The sequence below is a fragment of the Xenopus laevis genome, chromosome 1S (genome assembly GCF_017654675.1).
Source record: "Xenopus laevis strain J_2021 chromosome 1S, Xenopus_laevis_v10.1, whole genome shotgun sequence".
In the NCBI taxonomy this organism is placed as follows: domain Eukaryota; kingdom Metazoa; phylum Chordata; class Amphibia; order Anura; family Pipidae; genus Xenopus; species Xenopus laevis.
Window position 1 is genome coordinate 19246205 of NC_054372.1, and position 21997 is coordinate 19268201.

At 39.5% G+C, this 21997-nt stretch overlaps 1 protein-coding gene across 1 annotated transcript in view; it reads left to right on the top strand.

Moving 5' to 3' along the window:
- The first annotated feature begins 13398 nt into the window (after window positions 1-13398).
- The window catches only part of LOC108704198, a 44074-nt gene continuing 35475 nt past the window's right edge, over window positions 13399-21997 (top strand). The window contains exons 1-8 of the mRNA XM_041579412.1: window positions 13399-13906; window positions 16912-17079; window positions 17455-17552; window positions 17869-17928; window positions 19628-19711; window positions 20461-20520; window positions 21161-21252; window positions 21533-21678. Of these exons, the coding sequence (XP_041435346.1) occupies window positions 13498-13906; window positions 16912-17079; window positions 17455-17552; window positions 17869-17928; window positions 19628-19711; window positions 20461-20520; window positions 21161-21252; window positions 21533-21678 (1117 nt within the window). The 5' untranslated portion in view covers window positions 13399-13497. The remainder of the gene's footprint in view (window positions 13907-16911; window positions 17080-17454; window positions 17553-17868; window positions 17929-19627; window positions 19712-20460; window positions 20521-21160; window positions 21253-21532; window positions 21679-21997) is intronic.

Genomic DNA, 21997 nt, shown 5'->3' on the forward strand with positions numbered 1-21997 from the left:
GCCAAAAATGTTATGTATAAATGCTGGAGTGACTGGATGTCTAACATAATAGCCAGAACACTACTTCCTGCTTTGCAGCTCTCTTGGTTTCCACTGATCGGTTACCAGGCAGTAACTTGAGGGGCAAACTCACTGAACAGTTATGTCCCATGTGGCCCCCCTTATAGTCACTGACTAACTCAGAGTTAGAGAGCTGAAAAGCAGTAAGTAGAGTTCTGGTTATTATGTTACACATCCAGTCACTCCAGCCTTTATACGTTACATTTTTTGATAATTAACTATATTAGAAACATTTTTTTATCTTGCACAGCCTATCTATTTATCCAGTTTTTATTTTTACACTGAACTGTTCCTTTATATAATACGAAGATCACTTCTGAGTTAAATACTCTGGAATCTTGCTCCAATCAGCACAATCTGTTATTTAAAACTCCCATGAACTCGAAATTCGACCAATTGCAGTTTATTAAAAAAAAAATCTAATTTTTGAAACTCGGGTGAATAGGATGGACCCGCAAACTCGAACCAAACTTAAATCCAATTTGAAATGAATTTGACGTGAGTTTTTTCTCCCGAAAAAACATTAATGTTAGGAAGGCTGCAAACAACTCCAAATTGATCCCAGGACGACTTACATAGGCTAAAACAGCAATTTGGCAAAAAATGGTCCATTACCTGGATGTTAATGTCATTAAAGATGGCAAAACCCTTAGTACTGATCTATACAGTAAACCCACTAAACGCAATAATATGCTGCATAGAAAAAGTTATCATACACCAAGCACCCTAAAAGGTATACCTAAGGGACAATTCCTCAGGATACGAAGGATTGCTTTGGATGATTTAAATACCTCAATAGTGCCAATGGGTTAATTGAGAAGTTTGAAGCAAGGGGCTATGAAAGGCATATGCTAATTAAAGTACGTGATAAGGTACTTAAAACCAAAAGGGAATCCTTACTTGATAAGACTGTAATAAAAAAGGAAACAGCATGGTTCCCTTTTGTATCTCATACCTCCCAACTGTCCCTTTTCGGAGGGACAGTCCCTCTTTTGACAGCTCAATCTGCAGTCCCTCATTTGTACTGGAAAGTTCCTATTTTCTTTGCACTGAACAGCCAGAAAAAGAAACAAACTTTCTCACTTAATTGGTTTTTAGCAGAGAGCACATAACAGCCACAGGTGCAAATAAGATACTTGGAGAAAGATTTTCAAACTTTCATAACCTGCCAAATTTTGTAAAATGAACATGGTAATTAGGGGTTGTGGCCACAGAAAGGGGCATGGTCAAAAAAAATTGCTGTTCTACGTGCAAAAAATAAAAATGTTTGTCCCTCTTTTTGCTTTCAAAATGTTGGGAGGTATGGTATCTACATATGCCCCAAACAGCAAAACAATGCAAACGCTTATTTGTCGCTATTGGCCTATAGAACAGAAAGATCCCAGTTTGGGTAAACACTGTAAAGAACTTCCTATTTTTTCCTACAAAAGGGGTAGAAATATAACTGTTACATAGAATGGTACTGACTGGAATTAGACTTAAACTTATTGTCCCCAGATCCTTCTCAACTAAGAAAACCCCCAACACACTGCCATTTAGTGTATAACTCCCACTGACATTTTTCTGACAACGTGCATAATCTTGCATTTATCAACATTGAGCCTCATTTTCCAATTTGTAGCCCAGTTTTCCAATTTAGTCAAATCTCTATGCAAAGTGGCAACGTCCTGCTTATAAAAACTTCAAAAACATATAAAAGACTTACCCCCATATGTAATAAAAGGCACTAAGTTTGCCCAGGAGTAGTAACCCATGGTAACCAATAAAATGCTTTTTTAACAGGTGACCAGTAAATGCTACCTGCTGATTGGTTGCTATTGGTTACTGCTTCTGGGCAAAGTGCCTTTTATTACATAACTCCCTTATAGTTTTGCACAAAATAATCAGCAGAATTATAAACAGTACTTTCAATGCCCACCTCCAGGTCATTAATAAACAAGTTAAAACCCAAGGGACCAAGGACAGAGGTCTGTGGTACTCATATAACAACACTAGTCTAAGTAAAAAATGTCCCATATACCCTTTGTAATCTATCCTTCAGCAAATTCTCTATCCAAGTACAAATACTATTTTCCACTTCAAATTTCCTGAATTTAATCAGTAACCTTCTGTGTAGTACTGTATCAAATGCACATCCACTAGATCACATCCACTGCCATCCCAGAGTTGAGGTTCCTACTCACCTCTTGATAAAAGTCAATTAAATTAGAATGAAGAGATCTATTATGTATAAAACCATGCTGGCACAAACTCGTGGAGGCCTATTATTGAGGGTTGAATTTAAGTGGCGTTTGAAACCATGAATAAACTTACTTTCTCTAAAACCACAAATGTCATGACATTTTCTAAAAGATCTGAATTTTAGAGTTAGAGTTTGTGAGTTTAGTTGTGGTTTCAAAAAACCTAAAAAAAACTAAATAATGGTACCAGTATGGACACAGAAAAGGCAAATGTGCTAAATCAGTTCTTTTCTTCATTGTATACAATAGAGGAGTCAGAATTCCCAGACTCACTTCATAGCTGCACTGTTGGATCAGATCAATCTAGTCAGCGGCTGACTCAGGATATGGTTTATATGGAAAATAGAAAAGGAAAGAAAGTATCCCCTTTCAATCAAACGCAACACGCAAGGGGAGATATGATAACTATGTATAAATATATAACGGGATCATATGATAATCTCTCTAATGCTTTATTTACCAGTAGGTCTTTCCAGCTGACACAAGGTCATTACCCATTGTACAAGCTGGGGGGGATATATTGTAGATGACCAGTATATATCCCCATTCTTTAGGTTTTAAAACTACTTCTTTAAGAGACACCATGGGGTTAACCAGCCAGAGGATGGCTGGACATCGAAGGGTGAGCAGCAGGTGAAAGGGGTGGAAGTTTTTCAGAAGTGGTAACTCACTGCTGAGTTGAACAGAAAATGCTGTCTCTCTAAAAGACTGGAGAGTTCATCCCCTAAAGACTGGATGTTATATGTTTGGCAAGTAAGCTATTCTTATGTTTGGACTTATATACTGCTGAAGTGAAGCTGCTTTGTTTTCTGTACCACTGTTTGCTGATGAAAGCCTAACCAGATTTTAGAGAAAAATAAACATACTGTTTACCTTCAATCTGGAGGGGCTTGCATGCCTGGTGAAAAAAAAACCCGCTGTGATCCCCCAAACTTGACTCCATATTGAAAGAGAGGAGGTTCAATCTAAATATTTGGAAGGGTTTTTTTTTTTTACAATGAATGCTGTGAAGATGTGGAATTTTCTCCATGAATCAGTCATACTGGCTGATACATTAGATAGCTTTAAGAAGGGGTTGGAACATTTATTCTCTCGTCATGGTTATAGCTATACAGTAACCCCTTACATGCCAGCCAAGCTCTTACTTAAACCTTCAGATTATCAGAAATCTGATACTTTTATATCAGATTTAAGAGAAGAGAAAGTCACTGGTTTTGGCAAAAGATATATTTGATCCACTTAAGAAAGCCTTAATGACTTGGTCAAAACTCAAAGAACAATACAAGCTTCAGGATTCTGACAGATACTATTATTTAGCATGTCAATGTGGTCTTTCTCTGCTAAATAATAATAAAAACCTGGTTTTAGCTGAGCACAAGCTTGCAGGCGATTTGGCAGAGTTTTTGGAATTCCCTGGTCTGGTCTCTATTAGCTCTCTTTCTAAACAATTTTGGAATGTTTATAGTTCAGATTCTCACCCGTTATTGAAACCATCCACTAAATGGTCTGAGTTTTTACATTGTCAAATAACTCCCTCAGACTTGGTAAAATCTATTAGGGATTACAATAAATTCATTTTAGCAGAAAATTGGAGGATACAACATTTTAAGCTTATCCAGGCTATGGAAAATTATTTTCAAAAACTTCCTCCAATGGCCCTATTTCATACTGTCCTAAATGTGATGAGACTAATGTGTCACTTTTTCATTATTTATGGTCTTGCCCAAAGATTGATATATATTGGAGGGAAATTATTGGGTTTTTGAATTATCAATTGAAGATAAGGATTAAATTGTCTCCGTGCTTTGCTTTTTTGCATCTAGATAATGTAGTGTTTCCTTCAGTTCCCAACACAAATTTTATTTCCCCTGAAAATAAATTATTGACAGTTTTTTTTCTAGCAGCTTCTAAGAAAGCTTTATTTAATTCTTGGTTACTAAAAGAACCCCCTTCGTTAACAGACGTTATTTCTTTTATGAACCAGCTTAGTTGGCAAGAAGCCTTATTAACCAAAACCAAAGGAAATAATTCCATTGACTCTTTTAAACTGATTTGGTCTCCCTTTTTTGAAGCTTGTTATTCTAATATAGGTGATCAAATAGGACGGTTTCTCAATTTATAAGATGTGCTTTCAGACATTCCAGTCAATGAATGGCCATTTTTCTTTATTTCTTTCAATATGTTTACATACACTGGCTTAGTTAATTTTAGTTAGTTGTTGTCAGTCTCATTAAATGGTATTTAGTTTTTAATAATTTTATGCCATTGTATCAATTATAACTTGTCTTTTATCTGCATAAAATTTGCTGTCATACTGTTATTATTTGTTTATCATGAAAATAAAATAAAATATTTTGAAAAAAAAAAAAGAAGGGGTTGGATGGTGTTTAGCAAGTGAGGGAATACAGGATTATGGGAGATAGCTCATAATACAAGTTGATCCAGAGACTAGTCCCATTGCCATCTTGGAGTCAGGAAGGAAATTTTTTTCCCCTCTGCGACAAATCGGAGAGGCTTCAAATGGGTACTTCTTGATCATCTTGCAGTTAGGCAGATTATATATAGACATAAAGAGTTGAACTTAATGGACGTGTGTCTTTTTTAAACCTAACTAACTATGTTACTAAAATCCAACCTTTAATAAATAAGTCTCCACAGAAAGAGGTTTGGCAATCATGGAGTGAAGCTCGTTTAGTACCCTGAAATGAATACCATTTGGTCATGGACCTTTGTTTAAAAACACATATTCTAGTCTCTTTTGAATTTCCCCTCATGTTACCCATGCGTCAGTAGCTGTATTAATGGAATTGGGACTATGAATAAGGAAACCTTCATTAGCTGGTTCCTCAGTTGTGTGGAGAGATGAAAAATAACAGTTCAAAATCTCTGCATTTTCCCTCTTCTCATCGACCAACTGACTCTGACATAAGGGGGGTCATTTATTAAAATCTGAAAAATTCTCACTATTTTCTTAAAACTACTTCAACCAAACTTGAAAAAAATCTGGTGCAGAAAAAAAAAAACCATGATTTGACGTCCGAAAATGCATTTTGGCCGGAAAACCACAAATTATTGACTGAGAGATTGGCAATTTCCGTGTAATTCCGCACATGCACAGTTGTCGCAAACCGGCAAACTGCTCCAACTGCGCATGCGCAGAAATAGAGATCTCTCAGTCAGCTTACAGAGGAGCCAGAAGATGGACGCATGGAACTTCGCTGGAAGAATTTGCACCGAGGGGTAATTATGGAGTATGGGTCATCTACCCAGGGGGGGGGGTTATTAGCCTGGGGGAGGGAGGGCTACTTTGGGTGGGGGGTAGGGTTTTTTCCCCACAAGTTGATTTCTCCTTTAATAAATCTCGAAAAATGTAAGTCTATTTTTCTTCTACAAAAAAATTGAGTTTTACCTTTTAAAATCGGAAAAATATCTGACTTCAATCAATAAGCCCATAAGTCTCTTACCTCTTACTAATCTATTTTTTTACTTTTTACATATTTAGAAAATAATTTTGGATTCATTTTACACCTCGCTGCGATATGCTTTTTTATCGCTTTATTGGCTTCCTTGTACCTGTATGCTGCAGAGATATTTTAGTTACTCCCATATAAAATTGCCTCTGCAACAAAATCTCAAAGGAGACTGTTGAATCCTAATTAACATGTAGCCTATTCTGAGGCCTATATGATCGTTGACATCTGTTTCATTCCTATGCAATTTTCTACCTTCTATAGAACATATAATTAGAGCATATAATCTTGCAACAGTAATCACTTTTATAAGATGCAGCTAAAGAAAAATGTAACAGCTAAAATGCGGAACCTAATAACACATGCCAGCAGGACAGGAAATAACATCCAGACAGTTATAAACAAATTGAGTAACGAGTTATTAAGAAATAGAAGTAGCTTGAAAGTTAAAGTCTGGCTAGATACAAACTTTTTCTACCCAGATGCCAAGTTATCATAATGATGCTACATGGCTTAAACCAATAAAAATAAAATTAAATGCTTTCCATATTATTTGTTATGTCATAAATATGTATATAACGAGGAGCTGGAGCAGAACGTTCTCCCCAAGCTACGGAATACTTTTGTATTCTCTGATTGAAACTTTGAAAAGGGCGTTGGCTGATTTATTGGGATAGACTGTCACCGAGGTCTCAACAAGAGCACATTGGAAAAATCTTGGCTGTGCTTCCACTGGTGTCCATAGAGGTCGCTAAAAACAAAGTCTAGCGAATGCCTGGTCAGGCTTGGTCACGTTCTTTTTCCAAGATCTCCATTTTGACTTCCATTTCAGCTTTTTGATGAGCAGTTTCTGTTTCCATTTCTGCCTTTTGACGAGCAGTTTCTGTTTCCATTTCTGCCTTTTGATGAGCAGTTTCTGTTTCTATTTCTGCTTTTTTACTAGCAGTTTCTGCTGTTTAACGTGTAGTTTCTGTTTCCATTTCTGCTTTAAGGGTAGCACCCTTTCTAGCAAATTCAGCCTCTATTTTAGAAGTTTCTTAATCAGCATGAACTTTGAGTAGTTGCTCGCTGAGTGTAGAACACCATGAATGTGAAGACCTTTTGTGTGTCTAGAACAGGGGGCCCCAACCTTTTTTTTTACCCGTGAGCCACATTCAGATATAAAACAATTTGGGGAGCAATGCAAGCATGAAAAATGTTCCCGGGTGGTGTAAAATAAGTGCAATGATTGCCCATTTGGTAGCCCCTATGTGTCTGGCAGCCTACAGGAGACTCTGTTTTGCAGTACACCTGGTATTTATGTAACCAAAACTTGCCTCCAGCCTGGAATTCCACAATAGGCTCCTGTTTTGAGGCCACTGAGAGCAACATCCAAGGGTTTGTAGAGCAACATGTTGCCCATGAGCCATTGGTTGTGGTCCAGATGCAGAAACATGAAATGTAACTTCAACTTGATGTGTGATTTTTGCTTGAGCCTTCAACTTGGTCTCTTGTACTAGGCTGATTGAGGTAATTGAATCTACTTAACTCTTCCTCTGTGTTGGTGCTCTTTAAGAAATATGAATTGTTATACTCAGTCTCTGATAACTTTCAATGATGCTGATGGCCGGCTGCTCCGTACTAGCTCAGAACTAACACAAAGCTGGCCCAATTCGAATTTAGCTGCAAATTAAATTCTCTGACACAAGTATGTATATTTCTCTGAAGTTTATTCTAAAACTGATGAAAAATCTTGCATACATCAATAAATTCAGTAGGTCAGAGCATATTTTCTTACCAGGGTTGGTTGGGCAGTTGGAGAGCACCTAAAATGGCTGAACACTGGAAAACTGTTGAAGAGGGGAGGAGGGTTATGGGTCACAGCAGCTTCCTGGACAACAGGGAGAGGTGAAGGTCAAAATATAAAAACATACAGCACAACATACTTAAAGAAGAAGGAAAGCTACTGGAGCAGTTTATTGCCAGTAGATTAGTCACAATAGTGCAAGCTATAACACTATATTTATTCTGCAGAATGCTTTGCCATACTTGAGTAAACAGCTCTTGAATTGTTCTGTGTTTGTTTAGGATAGCAGCTGCCATATTGGCTTGTGTAACATCACTTCCTGCCTCAGTCTCTCCCTGCTTGCTCATAGCTCTGGACTCAGATTACAGCAGGGAGGGGAGGAGGGAGGGGAAAGGAGCAAACTGAGCATGCTCAAGGCCGTGCCCTGGAGGTTTAAGATGAAAGCAAGAAGTCTGATACAGAAGCCCATGTGTACACAAAAGAAGGAAAGAAATGTGGTGTTTCTTTTGACAGAGGACTCAGAGCAGCATTACTTTGAGGGTTTACTGGTGTATTTATATAGACCTTTCTAATAAAGCTTACTTACTTTTAGCCTTTCCTTCTCCTTTAAATATATATAACTGCAGTTGTGTGCAACATAACACTCCCCATCTGAAATCTTTACATTCCACAATAAACATATAAATAAATCATGCAAGTCCATAAATATGGAGATTCCTGTACTCCAGGGACCTGTAATGAGAAAAAGAGAGCAACCAAAACCATGTATGGCAATACAGGTACTAAAGTCATATCTTACGATAAAGTATATCTTATTGCACACACTATGGGATCTCGGCTTACTTCGGGAGCCGGATCTTCTGACCGCGGTCTCGCCTGTGGCTAATGGCGGGAGGAGAAACACTTGGAAATGGTGTATGAGGACACGGAAGCGTGGAAAGCGAGCAGGAGTCTGGCTAAGAACTAACCCCAGCCGACCCACTCTCCATACTACTATCTAACATCTGCTCCATAGAAAATAAAATGGATTACATTCGACTCCAGCAAAATACCCAGCGTGAATTCAGAGACTGCTGCATGTTCGTATTCACGGAGACGTGGCTCGGCGAAAGAGTCCCGGATGCCGCCATTCAGTTGGATGGGCTAGTCGCGGATCGAGCTGACAGAGTTGCTGCCCTGAGCGGTAAGAATCGCGGTGGTGGTCTGTGTGTTTACATCAACACGAAATGGCGCAGGAACTCTGTGCTTGTGTCCAGCCACTGCTCATTGCTGGTGGAGTTTGTTGTTGTGAAGTGCAGACCCTTTTATTTACCCTGAGAGATGGCCTCCATTCATATTATTGGAGTTTACATTTCTCCCAGTGCGAATACCAAAGATGCGCTCTGGGAGCTGTACAGCGCTATCACGGACATACAAAACACTCACCTAGATGGACTGATTATCATCGCTGGAGATTTTAACCATGCAAATCTCAGGTCAGTGCTCTCTAAATTCCATCAGCATGTGGAATTTGCTACGAGAGGGCCAAACACACTGAATATGTTTTACACAAACATTTCCAGTGTGTACCGAGCAGAGCCCCGCCCACACTTCAGATCACATCTCTGTTATGCTAATTCCAGCATACAGATCACTCGTCAGGCACTCTAAACTGGTTCTGAAACAGGTGAAAACATGGCCAACAGGAGCCATGACTGACTGCTCTTCAGGACTGTTTTGAGTGCACTGACTGGAACATGTTTAGGGAGGCTGCAACCTACAGTGACTACATCAACTTGGATGAGTATACGTCATCTGTAATCAGCTACATCACAAAGTGAATTGATGATGTCACTGTCTCCAAGTGCATCACTACATGCCTCAACCAGAAGCTGTGGTTCACTGGAGAGGTACGTGGATTACTGAGGGCCTGAGACTCTGCTTTCAGGGAAGGTGATGAAGTCGCCCTGAGAACAGCGAGAGCCAAACTTTTCCATGCCATCAGAGTAGCTAAGCGTGCATACACTCCGAGAATACACAGCTTCTTCCGGGAGAATGGTGACACACGGCGCATGTGGCAGGGCATCCAGTCTATCACAAACTACAGGTGAACACCATCTGCCTGTGACAGTGACGCCTCCATTGCACTGAACAACTTCTATGCACAGTTTGAAGCACAGAACAACACAGGAATGAGGAAGACCATCACTCTGTCTAGTGACCAGGCAAGGCGTCTGACGGTGGCTGACGTGAGGATGACTCTGGAAAGAGTAAATCGATTATTCAACTACAAATGCACACCCTGGCCCTCCTGGAACTTGAGTACCTGGTGCCCACCAAAACAGGGGATCGGCCAACCCCTCAACAATGCAAGGAAAGAAGTTCACTGGCACACAAGTAATGCTAGCAGGGTGAGACCCTTGCTTTAAATTTATTTAGTGCGGCAGGCAACGTTTCGGGGACAAGCCCTTGATAAAGGGGTTGTCCCCGAAACGTTGCATGCTGCACTAAATAAATTTAAAGCAAGGGTCTCACCCTGATAGCATTACTTGTGTGCCAGTGAACTTCTTTCCTCTCTGGAAAGAGTAAACCCATGGAAGGCTGCAGGACCAGACAATATCCCTGCCAGAGTGCTAAGAGAATATGCTGATCAGCTGGCAGATATTTTCACTGACATCTTTAACATCTCCCTGAACACCTCCACCGTCCCGAAGTACTTTAAAACCACCACCATTGTCCCCGTGCTGAAGAAATTATCAGTGTCCTGCCTCAATGACTACCATCCTGTGGCACTCACCCCCATCATCATCATGAAGTGTTTTGAGAAGCTTGTAAAGAAACACATCAAACCCCTGCTGCCACCAGCACTGGACCCCCTACGGTTTGCATACCGTCAAAATCGCTCAACAGACGATGCAATAGCCACCACCCTCAATCTGGCCTCTCTCATCTGGACAAAAAAGACAACTACATTTGAATGCTGTTCATAGACTTCAGTTCAGCATTCAAAACTATCATTCCTCAGCATCTGATAGAAAAGCTGAGCCTGCTTGGACTGAACACCTCCCTCTACAGTTGGGTTCTGGACTTCCTGACCGACAGACCTCAGTCAGTCAGGATTGGAAACATCATCTCCAGAACCACCACACTGAGCACCGGAGCCCCTCAAGGCTGTGTGCTTAGTCCTCTACTGTTCACTCTGCTGACGCATGACTGTGCAGCCATGCACCACACAAAATCACATCATAAAGTTCGCTGATGACACAACCGTGGTGGGTCTCATCAGCAATAATGACGAGTCACCATACAGAGAGGAGGTGCAGCGGTTAACAGACTGGTGCAGAGCCAACATCTTGTCTCTCAGTGTAGACAAAACAAAGGAGATGGTTGTTGACTTTAGGAATAACAAACAAGGGAAAGTTGTGCTCACCACTAATTTTTAAAACCATTAGGCGGGGGTGCAATGAGGCTGTGACCACAAAATACATATAGACAAATACAAGAGTCCTCTGCACTCAACCCATTATCAATATATTTAAGACAGAGACATTTTGTGCATACTGGTACTAAAAAATGCATTACCCTTTAAACAAAACAGGGATTGTTTGTCCAGCTTAAATATATTGCAATATATGGACAAACAATCCCTGTTTTGTTTAAAGGGTAAAAGGGCATTTTTTAGTAGCAGTAAGCACAAAATGTCTCTGTCTTAAATATATTGATAATGGGTTGAGTGCCGAGGACTCTTGTATTTGTCTATATGTTGACTTTAGGAAGACTAGGAGTAACCACCTTGCACTGTACATTGACGGCTCTAATATGAAGATCATCAAAAGCACCAAATTCCTTGGTGTCCACTTGTGGAGAACCTCACCTGGTCCCATATCACCAGCTACTTAGCCAAGAAAGCCCAACAGCGCCTATACTTCCTGTGCAAGCTGAGGAAATCCCATCTCCCACCATCCTTACTCAAAACCTTCTACAGAGGGACTATCAAGAGCATCCTGAGCAGCTGTATCACTGTCTGGGCTGGGAACTGCACTGTCATGGAGCGCAAGACCCTACAGAGGATAGTGAAGACAGCAGAGAAGATCATAGGTGTCTCTCTCTACCTTCCATCACGGACATTTATTTGCTGCTTCCGTAAAGCCACCAGCATTGTGGCTGATCCAACACACCCCTCACACTCACTGTTCACACTCCTGCCATCTGGAAAAAGGTACCGAAGCATTAGGGCCCTCACTACCAGACTGTGTAACAGTTTCTTCCCCCAAGCCATAAGGCTCGTGAATACTCAGATCTCTCTCACACTCACACTCCATGTGACCTTATTGTATAAATAAATAGTCATTGGATACAATTGTTCTCTATGAGCACATCTGCACTTTATCATGTTCTTTATCATATTCTTACTACTATCATATCACATCATGTCTGACATTTAGCATTATTTACGTAGCTTATTACATCTGCTGAGTGTGCACTGTCTTGTCCTGTCCCTGCACTATGCTGTCCTGTCTTGCAGGAGTTGCATATTTTTGCACTTGCACTTTTTGTCTTTAGTCCTGTACATCTATGTTGTTTTGTGTGTAGCCCCATGGTCCTAGAGGAACATTGTTTCGTTTCACTGTGTGCTGTACAAAGGTATATGGATGAAATGACAATAAACTCTTGACTCTTGACTCGCAGGCATTTTCTGCTGAAATCATCGAGGAGCTGAGGCATCAGGTGAGGTGGAGTCTTCTTGAGGTAGGAGAAGAAGAAGTTCAGTAACAGGTCTAAAGAACACACGGGTAGAGCCACCTTTGGTTCTCGAACGAGCTGGAGTAAAAAGTTGTCATTCAGCATATTTACAAACCTACTATCTTTTTCTTGGCAACCCCATTACCCCAGTTAATGTCTGGATAATTGAAGTCACCCATAATAACAACTTGGCCTAGTTGTGAAGCCAGTATTAGTAGCTGGGCTTCATTCTTCTCACTTATATTGGGTGGTTTGTAGCATACACCAACTAAAATTTTCTTTGTAACAGTTTGCCCAGTTGAAATGTGTACCCAAAGGGATTCCACACCATCCTCAGTGTTATCCTTTATAGAGTATGGCTTTAACTTCAGCTAAGTTTATTATCTACAATGATTCCAAATTTTCCATAATGGATTTATCTAGTACAGTCCCATTAAGGGTATAAGTGGATATTTTTATCATGACTTTACATTTATCAACATTGAATCTCATTTGCCACTTAGTTTCCCAGATTGCCAGTTTGTCAAGATCGTGTTACATCCTGGATGGAATTAATTGGGCTGGATAGTTTTGTGTCATCTGCAAACACTGGTACATTACTTACAATACCATCCCCTAAGTCATTAATGATCAAGTTAAAGTGGACCCAATACTGAGCCCTGAGGGACCCCACTAAGAACCTTACTCCAAGCACTGAACGTGCCATTAACAACCACCCTCTGTACCCGATCTTGTAGCCAGTTTCCTATCCACGTGCAAACGACTTCATTAAGCCATTCAGACCTTAGTTTAGAAAGCAGTCGTTTGTGGGGCTTGGTAACAGAGTATAACAGAGTTTAATTCTTTTCCCTCTGACATTTACAGTAAATACTGGAAAGTTAGATCTAAAGTTACTATTTAACCTGCTTTCTTTCTAACAGAAGGAACTCCTTAGCTGATAAACCGTATGCCCCCTCACTCATCTAGCTCATCCCACAAGTTATCAAGACAAAATAAGCATTTGTATTGTTGGCACATATCCTTTTACTTTGTTATTGGTGTCATTTCCTCTTAACCACTCCTTTCTGCACAGAGAATAAAATCCCAATGTGCTGCTGCTCTGAATCCATTCTGCCTTCTCTTGTCCTGTGTGAAAGTCATTCTAATGCTTAGTCACAGAACATATTCATTTGATTAAAAGGTTTTTTTTTTTCCGATTGGAAAAAGCTTCTTTTTCACAATGGAACCTGATCCTAAGAAAGCCAAACTATCCAAAGTCCTGATTCGCCTGTGTGATGCCTTCACTCGTACTGAGGGAAACATTATTTGTCCTCTCATCAAAGCAGAAAACTCAGTCCGTGTTCTCTACAAACTAGAGGAATATGTTTTACACAGAATTGTTCGACAGGCTGGTGCTGAGATTGGGCTCACAAATCCAACCTTCCTGTGGAAATCAGGAGCAACTTACAGGAATATGGAAGGCAATTTATTTGTTGAATATTTTGCTTCTGTGAGTTTTGATGAAAATAACCTAAAGCAATACCAGAAAATGCTGGCACAGAAGTTAACAGCGGTGTCAAAAGTAAAACACATTTTGATTGATTATGTTAGAGACACAGAAGATATAATTCCACAGCCGATAATCTCAGGTATATGGTTGTCATCTTCTGCATTCATAATATTTCTTTATTTGCTGAAAGTGATAGGTTTATTCATGTTTACTTGCCTTATTTTTAGAAAGTAAAAATGGAAGATTATAATTGTACAGAGTTTAAAGAATAAAAGTACAGGTATGGGACTCTTTTATCCAGAATACTTGGGATATGGGGCTTCCTGGATAATGGATCTTTCTGTAATTTGGATCTTCACACCTTAAAGTGTTCCTGTCATCGGAAAACATGTTTTTTTTCAAAACGCATCAGTTAATAGTGCTACTCCAGCAGAATTCTGCACTGAAATCCATTTCTCAAAAGAGCAAACAGATTTTTTTATATTCAATTTTGAAATCTGACATGGGGCTAGACATTTTGTTAATTTCACAGCTGCCCCAAGTCATGTGACTTTTGCCTGCATTTAGGAGAGAAATGCTTTCTGGCAGGCTGCTGTTTTTCCTTCTCAATGTAACTGAATGTGTCTCAGTGAGACATGGGTTTTTACTATTGAGTGTTGTTCTTAGATCTACCAGGCAGCTGTTATCTTGTGTTAGGGAGCTGTTATCTGGTTACCTTCCCATTGTTCTTTTGTTTGGCTGCTGGGGGGGAAGGGAGGGGGTGACATCACTCCAACTTGCAGTACAGCAGTAAAGAGTGATTGAAGTTTATCAGAGCACAAGTCACATGACTTGGGACAGCTGGGAAATTGACAATATGTCTAGCCCCATGTCAGATTTCAAAATTGAATATAAAAAAAATCTGTTTGCTCTTTTGAGAAATGGATCTCAGTGCAGAATTCTGCTGGATCAGCACTATTAACTGATTCATTTTGAAAAATGTTTTTTCCCCATGACAGTATCCATTTAAGTCTACTAAAGAATTATGTAAACATTAATAACGCAATAAGTTGGCTCTGCTTCCAGGAAAGATTAATTATGTCTAGTTTTGATCAAGGACAAGGTACTGTTTTATTATTACAGAAAAAAATGAAATCATTTTTAAAAATGTGGATAAAATGGAGTCTATAGGAGATGATTTTTATATAATTCGGAGCTTTCTGGATAACGGTTTCTGGATAACAGATCCCATACCTGTACTTATAAGTGAATTATTTCAAAACTTCAGCCAAGATATGATCATTAAAATTACAAGACCAGTGACCTGCTTTTAGCTATTATTTAGGTCTTTGAAACTGTCACTGCACTTTGGCAATCACAGAGCTATGCTCATTTAGTACCCTGGGATGAATAACATCTGGCCCTTGGATCTTTGTTTATGTTTACATGTTCTAGTCTCTTTTGAATTTCCTCATGCGTAAACCCTGCAACATTAGTAGTATTACTAGAATTAGGACTATTTAGAAGGAAACCGTCATTGCCTGGTTCCTCCTGTTCAGAATCTCTGTTTTTTTCCAGTTCTCATTGAACAACTTATCCCCCTCTGATATTAAGGGTCCCACCCCTTCCTGCTTCATTTTTTTTTACTATTTACATATTTAAAAAATAATTATGGATTCATTTGACTCCTTGCTGCTATATCCTTTTCATCTCAATTTTAGCTTGTATGCATGATTAATTGGCTTCTTTGTACCTGATAAACATTTCAGCTGTCCCGGATAACTTGAAAAAGCGTGTCTTATATTATCCACCGCAACATCAACACTTCTGTCAAACAACAAAGGTTTTGCTTTGCAAAATGTTTATTGTTTACATGGGGAATATACTTACATGTATATTTATTAAGCAGCAGTTTAAAGAACTGACATTTCTCCTGTGTTTAACCCTGTGAAAAGCCTTTCCTGCTGGTTGGGCAGGTCCATTTTGAAATCTGGTCAACCATTGAGTATTAGGGTTAGGTGCAGGTCAGACCAGGGAAGTACATTCTTCCTCTGCTCCCAAAAATGCCCTGTCTTTGAACCTGACCGGCACATCACTAAAATCCAGGGGTGTTTGAGGGGCTGTTGCACCCCCTCCCACTGGCCTCATGCTTACCTCTTACTTATTGGAGCAGGTCTGGAGGCCACATTGCTATTCCAGAAAGTGCACAACTTATAAAAAAAAATGGCAACCTTATAACATGATGCAGCCTGAGAGAAGAATCTCACCTTGCTTCATGGCAGTAGCTGCGCTGAGGAAACTGCTTGTTGCACTGGAAGAAAAATTAATTAATCACAACTTTCTGTAACCATTAAAGCACTATACCTGTGCTTATGTGCCAGTAAGGGTTTTCTGGCAAATCCAGCACCTTTTGTGAACAGTGCATACAGTAGTTTATTACCCCTGCCTACAGTGCATCTATTAACGTTTTACGCAGAGAAATGGACATGCAAATATAGGAAGGTTTGTCTGAATGCTGGGGAGAAGTTTTGGAAGCAGGTAGATATACTGTTGAATGTAAGCTTGTACTATGTCATATGTTGCTGAAGTGAGAACTGTGTGGATCACTGGCTGACAGGAATTTACAGCTGGGAAGAAAGTAACAGATTTTCAAAAGGGTTGGCTGATACAAAATCAGAACATCCAAACGAGTGCATCAAACAGAGAGCAGGAATATGTTCTCACTGAAACTGGGCTGAAGTTGGTGGCTTTGCCATTGGCATACTCTGCTGGAGAACATGAAGATGTGATATCAACTCCTACTGTGGGCTCCATACTATGCCTTGGTCTGCCCTGCATGAGTCCAACATCACTGGATGCATTTATTTGCTTTGGGGCTGCTTGTGACCTACTCGTGGATGTCTATTGCCTAGATCTTTAGTGGCTGTATCATTGAAAATTGGTTACTGGTTATCCCCTGGTAACTGGGTCCTAAAATCTTAACTGGTGTAAAGGTATAAAAACATTTTGGATTCAGACTTCATCAGAAAGTGTTCACTAACCTTTCCTATCAATGTTTAGCTATCCTTGGCAGTTTTCATCAACTATCCCCCCCCCATGTTTTGTTACCCTTCTCTGGCAGTTTTCATTAGAGCAGTTATTTAGAATCACATTTTTCCTTTCTAGAAACCAGTTTTAAACTCCACAAGCTTAAACTGTGCTATGAGGGCCTTACGACAATCTCTGAAGACATTGACAAGGAACCTGATCTTAATGTAATCGCTGATACCATCAAATCCAACTTCGATGATTTAAGAGGACAATATACAAAGTTTGCTGTTATGTCTGAGAATGGTAAGTCTGGCAAATAGATATTGTTGTCAGCTTTGCATACTTGATGATTTTTTTTTAAAATATTTATTTATAGTGAATTATATCTATGTAATAAAAGGCACTGAATTTGCAAAGGTGCAGTACCTGTGGAAACCAGGGGGCGATCCTGGCCTCTCCGCAGCCTCAGGCAGCTTTGCTGCTGCCCCCCTCCCCCGAGCACTCAACTTTATGCTCAGTAGAGGGTCCACAACATTGGCGGAGTGGACCAGGATGGTAGCGCAGAGAGTGCAATTTGCTCTCTTCAGTCAATAGGCAACCAAAAAACCAATAGGCAACTTTCTTTTACAGTTTCATGATTTGATTGGTTTTGCATTGATAATTTCTTTAATACTTTAGGTAAAGGGAAGAGTTTCATCCTTAACCTGCTCCTACTCCTAACAGCAGATAATAATGAAGAATATAAGGAAAATAATGCCAATTTAAAGCTGCCACAGGTTTGTAGTTTTGGTCAAGCATTTTAAATGAGTTTATTTTTAACAAAAGAAATTCTAAGTAACTTTCTAGTCTATATTCATTAAAATACTAACTGGTTTTAGAGTTATTAAAATAGTAACTAGTTTTAGAGTTATTAATAAATATAATTACAGTTGAAATCCGTATCTGCCCCCCTGCTGTTTCATGCACTGACGATATGGACACCTAAAACAATGGAGCAGGAGGGATTTTCGGCAGTACATGATCCACTGATTCACTGTGAACACACTCATATTATCCTATTTAACATTATCCCTTTCACCTATTAAACTGTAGGATATTGAAGAAAACAAAACAGTGGAAGAAATAGAAGAAGATGAAGATCTGCCAGATGTGGTAACACAAGATTAAACATCTCTCAATTTACCTTGAAACTTATTGCAATACCATGCCATAAAGAGTTAAGCACAAACCATTTACTGGAAAATGGCATAGGAAATCAGAAAGAATGAGGTTAAAAGTTTAGCACACGGAAAAAAGGCTGGTCTCAAGTATCCTTAGCCAGCAAAAAAAAATGTGAAGGGCATCTCTTAAAATACAAAAATATTAGGGATGCACCGAATCCACTATTTTGGATTCGGCCGAACCCCCGAATCCTTCACAAAGGATTCGTCTGAATACTGAACCAAATCCGAATTTGCATATGCAAATTAGGGGTGGGAAGGGGAAAACATTTTTCATTTCCTTGTTTTGTGAAAAAAAGTCACGCGATTTTGCGCTCCGCCCCTAATTTGCATATACAAATAAGGATTCGGATTTGGTTCGGCCGGACAGAAGGATTCGGCCAAATCCGAATCCTGATGAAAAAGGCAGAATCCTGCCCGAATCCCGAACCAAATCCTGGATTCGGTGCATCTCTAAAAAATATAAAGGGTGGTGTTTAGTGATGGGCAAATCTGTCGCGTTTTGCTTCTCCAAAAAGTTTGCAAATTAACAGAAACACAGAAATTTGCTACAATCCATGCCTACCAAATTTATTCGCCCATCACTAGTGGTGTGAGAGAAATGGGAAATATAACTGTCTGCCTATAAATAGATTAACACCAAAAATCATAAAATATATGGTGGTGACACAGAAATACCAGCTTATCATTGTCAAAAATTCTTCATTTTATGTTAATGTATGTTAATTCCCACAGCAAAAATCTGTTTCCCAGATCAAGATAACCATACCAACTCATAATTTGATTTGAAAAATAATATGCTGCACTAGAAGTGTTATATCCATATTATGGAGTGTTTATTTTGTGTATTATGTATAAGAAAATTAGAAAGATCTTGACGAAAAATGGTGATCCTACTTGTATCTACTTTACACATGTCTAGCTTTAGGGGCAGATTTAGTAAGGGTCGAAGTGAATTTTCGAAGTTAAAAACTTTGAATTTAAAACTATTTTTTGGGTACTTCGACCATCGAATAGGCCTAAATTTAACTTCAATTCAAAGTTAAAAAGTTTGACTTCGAAAATCGAAGTACTGTCCCTTTAAAAAAGTTTGACCTCGACACTTCGCCATCTTAAACCTGCCAAATTGCTATGTTAGCCTATGGGGACCTCCTAGAACCCATAGCCAACGTTTGACTAAGTCTTTAGAAGTCGAAGGAAATTCATTCGATCGATCAATGAAATCGTTCGAATCGTTCGATTCGAAGGATTTCACCGTACGATCAAACGATTTTCATTCGACCGAAAACGACCAAATTCGATAAAATATAAACTTCGACTTCAACAATCGAAGTCAATAGTAATCCAATTTGATGGTCGAATTTCAAAGTTTTTTCCACTTCGAAATTTGACTCTTGATAAATCTGCCACTTAGAGTTCAATACAACTGCAAAACCAGTGTGGCTTTAAAGCATAAAAATGGTTCAGAAACACAATGATCAGCACCACGTAGCAGAGAAAAAAATTCAAATTGAACATTGATTTTGCAGTTCTGTAAGATAAAATACTTGGGACATGGGACATGTAGATATTATAATACACACACAAAAAAAAATCTTCATAACCATAATAATACATACTATCTTACTTAGGTAAAAGATGTTCTAAAAACAGCAACGTACAAGGATCAATGTGCCAAAACTGTAATAGAATCTTTGTGTTGTCAGCTTCCAAGGGTAAGTTCTATACATTGTCACTTCCAAGAAACTTGTCGGTAATTACTGTATACATGAGCATCTCTCACTGAACTAAAAAGAGATCATTTGGGGATTTCAAAACATGAGACAATATAGATTAAATCGGTGACCTGGTGTGATCATCTCTGTTTGCATTAACTCTATTCTATATGAGCAGACAGGTGAGCAGATTAACAACAGGTGAAACAGGCCATGCCTACTTGGAAATACACAGGCGTTCTGAGTTAGGCATTATTCTGGCTATATAACTCCATGCTCTACAGTGATTCACTGCCCGTTATAGGCAGGCCCTGACTGGCAATCTGTGGGTTCTGGCAAATGCCAGAGGGGCTGCTGTAAGTTGCCTATTTATTGGGCTGGTGGGGGGCTGTTTGGGCCTCTGTGTTTGCTGTTTGGGCTTCTGTGTACCTGAAATGCCAGGGCCTATTTTGATTCCCAGTCCAGGCCTGGTTATAGGTCAAGCGTGTTTGGTCCTAGGCAGTGTCGGACTGGGCCGGCGAGACACCTGGAAAAAACCCAGTGGGCTCCACAGGCCCAGTAATATAATTACTGATGAAATCAGTATCTGCCCCCCTGCTGTTCCATGCACTGCCGATATGGACACCTAAAACAATGGAGCAGGAGAGATTTTCAGCAGTACATGATCCACTGATTCACTGATTCACTGTAAACACCTCACACTCATATTATCCTATTTAACATTATCCCGTTTACCTATTAAACTGTAGCATATTGAAGAAAACAAAACGGTGGAAGAGACAGAAGAAGATGAAGATTTGCCAGATGTGGTAATACAAGTTTAAACATCTCTTCACTTACCTTGAAACTTATTGCAATAATATGCCATAAAGAGTTACGCACAAACCATTGACCCCACAGGCCCCACAGTCCTTGCACGGAACTCGATAACAGCTTCCGTCTTGCCTCCCTGGCTCCCAGCATGGCTTATCAAAAAAGGGAGGGGACCCAAAGGGCTCTTTGCACCTGGGGTCCGACGCAGGTCCTAGGTGCTCTGATCCTTGTGATTGTTGTTCTTTTGACTCTTGTTCCCTACTCCTGTTTCCAGTGTCACTTCTTGGGTCTGACTCTGGTTTGTTCCTGACCTTGAGTTTGCCTCACGATTCTGCTCCTGTAGACCCAGTCTGTCCAACTACATCCAGGGCCTTCCTTACCAGCTCCTACCCCAGAATGTACACTTGGCACCATTGCCTTGTGGGAGTTACTGGATAAGTCCTGGTGGCACCCGAGTAGCTGAGGGCCAGGCCCAAAGCCAAAGGTGGCTGCTAAAGGCAGAAGATCCAGGAATGCAGTAACTTGCCTGTTGTTTGGGTTTGCCATCGGTGAAATATATAATTGTTAGATGCAGAGCAATATTACAAGAGGATGTATTTTTTTCTTTGGTTTAATTAAACCTGCTTTTTTTTACAGAGCATCAAACAATCAAACAGTTCACTTTTAAATCTGGTCAACTATTTTTCTGCAAGAAGCACAATAGATGTAGAACCCTTCATTCTTGCTCAGTAAGTTTGGTGTATTTTATTTCCAAAAATATTTTGTTAAATTGTTTTCAGCAGAGTATAGACAAATTCATTTATTTTGAAAATACACAATATTTATACTTAAAATATTAAAGAAGCTCATGGTTTTTAACATGTCTGAGGTGGTCATTATATCTTGGCAAAGGCATGGCAAAGAAAATGGCAAGTGTGATGTTAGCCTTCATTTTCTGTATTGTGAACCAGATAATCTTCCAATGTTTGTTGATATAAAAGATCTTTGTTTTATGTTAATACATTACAGGAAGAAAAGAGAGGAAAAATATGAGTCTACTACAAAATGCATTATTCATCTGAGATATGGTACAGTTTACCAAATGAGTGTGAATTACTTTACAGAAGAAGAACTTCAACATCAACTATTTGATTTGGTCACTTTGAATGGAGAGGGTAATTACTCCTTAGAGAGAATGAAAATATTATTCTGTATGTAAATGTTGTGATGCAATAAATAATATAATCTATTTATTTCTATTAGGGATGGCAGGTGACTCACGTACACAAAAAAAGACAGCACTGTGTATTGGAATATTCCATCAGGGTTTAAGAATGCTGTTCTCTCCTTAGTGTCATCCAAAGTTGGACAGGGCAAGTGGGATACCAGGAAAAAACCTGCCCTGATCCATCCCCCCATATATGCTAGTGTTGCTCCCATTTAATGTAGCCCATCCACAACAGTTAAGGAATTATTTTAGAAGCTGTATTTGTT